The sequence below is a fragment of the Patagioenas fasciata genome, chromosome 2 (assembly GCF_037038585.1).
Source record: "Patagioenas fasciata isolate bPatFas1 chromosome 2, bPatFas1.hap1, whole genome shotgun sequence".
In the NCBI taxonomy this organism is placed as follows: Eukaryota; Metazoa; Chordata; class Aves; order Columbiformes; family Columbidae; genus Patagioenas; species Patagioenas fasciata.
This window is the reverse complement of record NC_092521.1, coordinates 129,791,202-129,797,840: the sequence shown is the minus strand read 5'-3', so window position 1 is coordinate 129,797,840 and position 6,639 is coordinate 129,791,202. Positions and strand designations below refer to the sequence as shown.

Sequence of the window (6,639 nt, the reverse complement as noted above, 5' to 3'; positions counted from 1 at the left end):
TGGAAATTCAGACATGCATGTTAATAAAAAGAACAGCTTCCTTATAAAGTGGTTTAGGCTTCCAGCTTCACATGTTTTCAAAGAGATCTGTGCAGTCAAACAATTTGGATATCTGTGCTTCATATTTAGCTGCAAGAAAGTTGTAATTGCAAATAATTCCTTTCAGGTCTTGTTCCTCAGTCTTACGTTCATAAAATGACATTTGTTTGGGGGAAGAAAAAAAGAGATATTAAGATAGAAATTCTCCATGTTTCTTTGAAAAGACTTTAAAACTATGTATTTACAGGGAACAGAAGGTAGAAGCAGGGGCTCTGAAGAAGCACGATTTCAGCTTTCAGGGAATTTGGGCCAATACTCTACACTATCTTTGGGGATTAGAATAGAAGTGACTAAGAGCAGGTCCATTCATTTATGGTATTCCTGGTGTAAATGGAAAATAATGAGTGTGAGACATTAAATTTACCCATGGCACCCTTGCACTGATTCAGCATCTAAAATCTTTTTGTCTTTTAAAATACAGAGCCAATTGTAATATTCCAGTACTAAAATGACAGATGTAATTCTTCTAGTTATATTAACTTTATTTAGCTATTCTTAATGTTATGTAACTTTAATTTATCTTAAAGATCTAAACTTTTCAAATACAAGATTCCTTGACATGGTCAGTTCACTTTTTTTTCTTCCAGTTCATTTTAGATCACCATATTTATACCATTTGCTTACTGACCTCTCACATCAGCTTTTACAGCAGCTTTCAAGAAGGTAACTGATTTCATGGTTCAGAGCAACGCTGAACCTTGAGAAGAAAGGTTTGAAGCCAGAGATAGCTGGAAAAATGCAGATAGCATAAAAATATATTTATACATCCCTCCCACAAAAAATACCATCTCTTCAGGTCTGAACAGAATAGTCATTCTTCAACACTTTGTTTTTCCAAGTTCATACCCAGACATTTTCCTGCAGGCTGATTTCACGCTGCTATTCCAGTGAGTGACTGTGCCTTCGATGAAAACGTCTGTTTCCTTGTGCTTTAGGCTTCCTCTTGGATCTGGGGTGTAACTGTAATATGAAATATGACGACATATTTTTCTTTTATAGTGCTCTCCATATTGGTTGTATTGACAAGTAGGTGTAAAGTGTCCTCTGTTTGCTAGCTCCTTTGTCAGCTGCTGTGGACATACTCTTGACTGGAAGCTCCCCTTGCTCAATCAGATAGCTGTGCCAATATTTTCCTTGGCATATACATATATACATATATATATATATAAAATAAAACTCTTGTGCTGACATCCCGGGTATGTTGACTTGTTACTGACCAAGTGGGGAATGAACAGCAAGGCACAGAAAATCCACTATACATTCTAACATTTAGGCTTTATCCTTTATTAGGTAGTGAGTAAGAGACATAAAAAGAATTGAGTTTGTTGTTTACAGCTGAAATTTAAAAGAGACTTGTGTGAACAGAAACTTGTTCCATAGAGCACTGTGACAAAAGAGGTCCAAGAACACTGAAGGTGTCATTGCAAATTAGCTGATGTAAGTAGTTGGAATGACACACTCTTTATTTTTAGCAAAACTTGTATTAACTCTGCCCTTAGTACTGTGCCTCCATACATGCCACAGGCCACATTTTGGCAAGGATCAGCCTGTTGATTTTGATGGCATCACAACAACATGGCAGGATGTACAGAAGGTGTCCATGCACCAGAGGGCCGTGCATAAGAGCCTACAGGATATTTGTGGGTCTCCCCTTTTCCCATCTGCGTGTTCTTTCATGGGGAAAAGATTGCCTGGCAGATCTTCTCCCTTCCCAAAACAGCAGTCCTCCTCTGTTCATTTAGCAAGGGCTTACTTACCTAGGCTGTTACAAAAGGCTCTGGAGATACATGGTGGTTCATGGAGCACAGCTTGAAAACAGTGCCCTATTTAAGGAGGAATCTGAAGAAGCTGGCAATAGCACTAGAACTTCTGCAAAAAGATGGAGGGTTAAAAGTAGACTTAAAAGACCAAGGCCAAGATTTTGCAAAGAGGAGCTGAAACTTACTACACTATATTTATGTACCCAAGTAAAAGGTAATATTTTCTAAATTGAATGTTAGGCGCAGGTTTTGAAGGCTGGCCTATTGACTGTCTCTTTACTGGGAGCTGTAGAGTAGGGAGCCCTTTTAAATGTCAGCCCCTAGTTATTTAGGTGCGTAAACGTGGCTTCAGGAACTTACTCACACTCATTTTGGAAACTGGGCCAAAGCTTTCCAGCTAGTAACCAGCCCTGAAATCACCATCACATCTTTTTCATGGCTACATAGGAGTGAATTAAATATAATCAAAAGCCCACTTCATTTCAAGGCACAAACGTTTGCAAATAAACTGGATGAAGTAAAAATACATAATATAGAACTTATTTCAATACTTCTAGATAAATAAATGCAACTCTTTGGAATTCTTTGGACACAGACATCCATGGAACCTCTTCTTTCTCTCTTCTTATATATATATATATTTTTTTTATAAAATCTAAATGCAGAGAGGTTTATAAAATGGCAAATATCAATATACGTGGAAGGCTCACTGATGAACTTGCAAGTCAAAAGTGCTGTATATTCCCATCCTCTGTACCTCCCAACTGTCCATATTAACCACAGGCAATATTATATAGCAACCACATGGTCAATATTTTGCATTACTACCTTTTAATAAAATCTTTCAAATAATTTCCCCACCTAAACTTAAATTATGTTTTTAAATTTTATTCCTCCTAAATGTATGGTAGGCATTTCACTTAGCTACACATCAGAGTGGTCGCATGTGACTTGGCAGCACACTCCATAATATTAATAGATACTTTTCAGCTCCCTATGGGAAAAAGCAGGCAGCAAAAGTCAGATTCAAGAAGTCTATTTTTTCTCTGCTGTTTGTTACTTACCACTTAATGACCCACATGTGAAACTCAATGGTTATATAATTATTTTATATAGTAGATTTTCTGTTTATAAGTTATTTTTCTTACTCTAACATATATACAATATATCTATATATACCCCTGATAAATCTCACTTTAAAGGGACACAGTTAACCCCTTTAAGCCTCACAGTAAATATATAAGGCTTTAAGCTGTCCATACACAAAGGTCATCCACAGAATTAAAGGATCACTTCAGATCCTAATGGTTGTATTTGTTCCAAACCCATGATGTGCAGTTATCTTGTAATATGTATCTCATGTGTTGCTGTTTACATTTATAGGTATTTAAGACAATTTATATCACATCAGTAGGAAATAAAACAAGAGAATAAATCTGTTTCTAAGACTAAGCCTATTGCAAAAAATGTTACCTGTATCTACAGACTCTCCCACTGGTGTGATATAAAAAGAATATGTGCATTCTTGGGATGAAATTCTGGCTACATTGCAGTCAGTAGGAACCTTATACTGACTTAAATGATGACAGAATTTCTCTCCTGCTTTTCATCTGCTAGTTACGACTACGTGTAACCCATTTGTGTCTTCCCTCTGCTGAAGACCTCAACACCAAAGTGTCAGGCCTCTTTCAGGACAAGAGTGTATTTTTTTGCTGTCCACTGGCATGCTGTAAAACTTTGATCTATCCTGTATGCATTACACCTTTTAATACACATACACTATACACATATGTTCTCAGTTAAATAAAAGTTCGACCTATTCTGTGTACAGCATCTGGATTTTTTTTTCACTGAATCTTCTTTATCATTTACTTTGTCCTAAACCACAGATTGCCTTCATGCCCATTCTTCTGTGGGTGAGGAAAGCAATTTTTGCTCACCAGGAACAGCTCCACACTATTGTCATCATTTTTGACTGCTTACCAAAGTGACATAATTTGTTCATTTTATCTTTTGCAACTCAGTTAGAAACCTAGTGGCATAGATAGAGACACAATACTACTGTTTTACAAGACATCTATTGTATCTACTTTTGTTCAGATAAATACCCAGTAACTGCTGATTTGGCAGGAGGATTGGTAAGGGTACTACTATTCACAGTGTTTCTTTTTTTTCCTTCTTCTTTAATCTACAGAATAAAGTATTTTATGTACATTGGAACCAGTTAATGCCCTTTAGACAAATTTGTAAGTTGTTTCATAAAGCAGGAAAGACATTGCAGGGAAATATGTGCCAAAAAGCACAGTCAAAAGGCTTCGTAAGTTTTATATGTCACTACAAGTCAATGCTGGAGATCCGTTCTAAAACGATCAATACTCAAGAGGAATGTTCTCATCTGGAGAAAATACTGCCCATTCCCCCTTTTAGAATTTGTTCAGTTCTCTATCAAAAGTCCTGGCTCTTCATATATACTTTAAACTATAAATAAACACTGCATAGTTCAATGTTCTTGATTTTCTTTTTTGTTTGTTTGTTTTGATTTGAAAAATTATTGCAGTACAATTAATTCCTGTTTGGAGTTCAGTAAGGAGCAAACAGCACTGGAGTATGGGTGGTCCGTATAGGCCCTGGAGCTGGTCGTAGGAGTGCTGGAGGAAGTGCAGAAGTCTGGAAAAGCGTGGCTGCTGGGGCTGTGCGAAGACTGAAGGGGGAATTCACAGCCACAGCGGCAGCTGCTGCTGCAGCTGCTAGCGGGTTTGGTAAGATTCGTGGAGCCATCGGCTTTGAAGGTTCCTTTGAAAATACTAATTTTACCTGTGGGGAAGAGAGAAAACAAACAGACAGAGAGACATAATTTGTTCATATTAGCTACACAACAGGGAGCTTGACTTAAGATTATAAGTGCAAAATCAAGGAGAGGCCTCATAGTGGCTACTGACTCTGCGAGCTGCAGGCTTGTGACAGGAGATACAATCCCACATATTGGACCTGGATGAGCAGGATTTGGTTGGGGACAAAGAGTTCCAAGTTTTGCGCCTTATCACTGAGACTTATAATTGAATATGAGATTAGAAATCAAAGCAAACTGTAAAATGGGCTGGGCAATGTGCACCAAAGTAAAGCTGCATGTACCTTGAATGAATTAAATAAAGAAGAATTAACCATAAATTAAAAGACCTACATCTGGACAGTTTCATGATAGAGACCAGAGCAGAATGAAAACACATCATGTTCTCTAGTCTGACTAAGAAGGTACTTTTGGTTTTATCACTGGGATGCAAGTTCTACTTAAAATCTCCAGCTAGCTTGTCTTTATTAGCTCCTGCCTCTAATAACAAGCAAATAAACCAAGCTTATCTTGCACTGGTTGTGAAAACCTCCCAATATTTCATATGTTCACATAAGTGATGAATTCTATGGTTGTTGTCCTATGTCATCTTGCTGTGTCTTCAAATATTTTTCACAAAAACACTGTTCATTCTTACAAGAACTGTGAAAAAGTGGCAGATATTTTAAAACGTTGTAATGAAAAACTGTTGCCAATTCATTTAGTATGGTGCTAAGCCATGTAATTTTTTTAGTTACTGAGGCTTGTGCTTCAAAACTATTTAAATAATGAATCTTGTGTACTATCAAATAGAATTGGAAAAACTCGTCATTTAGAGTTTCCAAAAAGAAAAAAATAAACTCAAGCTTTTCCCAGACTGATTGAAAATACTCACAGAGGTCCATTATTATTTGAGAGAATTTACATTTGGTATGCATACAAATGAACATCAGAGTAGTCTATATAGATTTCTGCAAATTTCAATGGGATTTCAAGTTTCTAATGAGAAGCCAGGATCCTGAATACCTTTATTGTTCTGGTTTTATAACTCTGAGATAAGAATAGAAACCTCATCTACTGACAAATAAAAGTTCCCATTGGTTCTGATGAATTTTTGGTGGGTCTGTGTCCTGGAATGACCTGAGGCCCTTTGCAAAGAAAATAAATCTGAATATGTGGTATTGAATAGAGAGAATATGAATATATGTACCATATTGTGGTAAATTTCAGTGTAAGCATGGACACTTCCCAGTCACAGAGAAACACAATTTCTCATTCTTGAATTGAAAGGGGCTTTCAAATAATTAACTTGCAGTATGTCAGTCTGATACTTTCCACTCAACTGTAACTTGGTGAGTGTACAGTCAGAAAGTAAGGAAAGGAGTAGTCTGGCATGAACCACCAGTGCATTTCATCATTACACTATCACCATATTCCAAAAAATCTGTTGGTTCTTTACTAGCCAGATGGATACAGGATTTTGAATTTTCCTAATACCCATTGGCAACTGTGCTGGATCAAGGTCCTTTAAAGATCTGGAAGAGATACACAGAGGGGACCAGATTCTGTAATTCTCCTAATGGAAGATGTAACGGATATTATATATGAAATTCCTCATGGTGCTTATGATAAGTGATGATCTGATCTTTTCCTTGATCAGTGTTATAGCCACTGATCCAAGCTGTCTTCTTCCCTTGCTGGCCATGTGATGTTTTTTTCCTTCTTTACATTGTTTAGTAAATAGGATTTTTTAGTCTTGTTTAGAACAGACAGGGAAAAAAAAAAAAAAAAAAAGGTCCTGAGGACACAGTGAAAAAAAAAAAAACAAACTCTGCCTAAAACAACTGGGTTCTGACTGCAGTCTAGAATTCCCAGTTAAGGATGTTTTTCGTAAGAGCTATTTATTGCAGAAAGTTTGGACAATCAAATGCCTAATAACCTCTTTCTCCCAGT

At 36.8% G+C, this 6,639-nt stretch overlaps 1 protein-coding gene across 4 annotated transcripts in view; it reads right to left on the bottom strand.

Moving 5' to 3' along the window:
• Positions 1-560: 560 nt before the first annotated feature.
• Positions 561-6,639, bottom strand: part of ZNF385D (zinc finger protein 385D) — a 422,321-nt gene continuing 416,242 nt past the window's right edge. For all 4 annotated transcript variants that reach the window (XM_065831194.2, XM_071804956.1, XM_071804957.1 and 1 more), the window contains one exon: positions 561-4,673. In XM_065831194.2, coding sequence (XP_065687266.1) covers positions 4,440-4,673 — 234 coding nt within the window. In that variant the 3' untranslated portion in view covers positions 561-4,439. The remainder of the gene's footprint in view (positions 4,674-6,639) is intronic.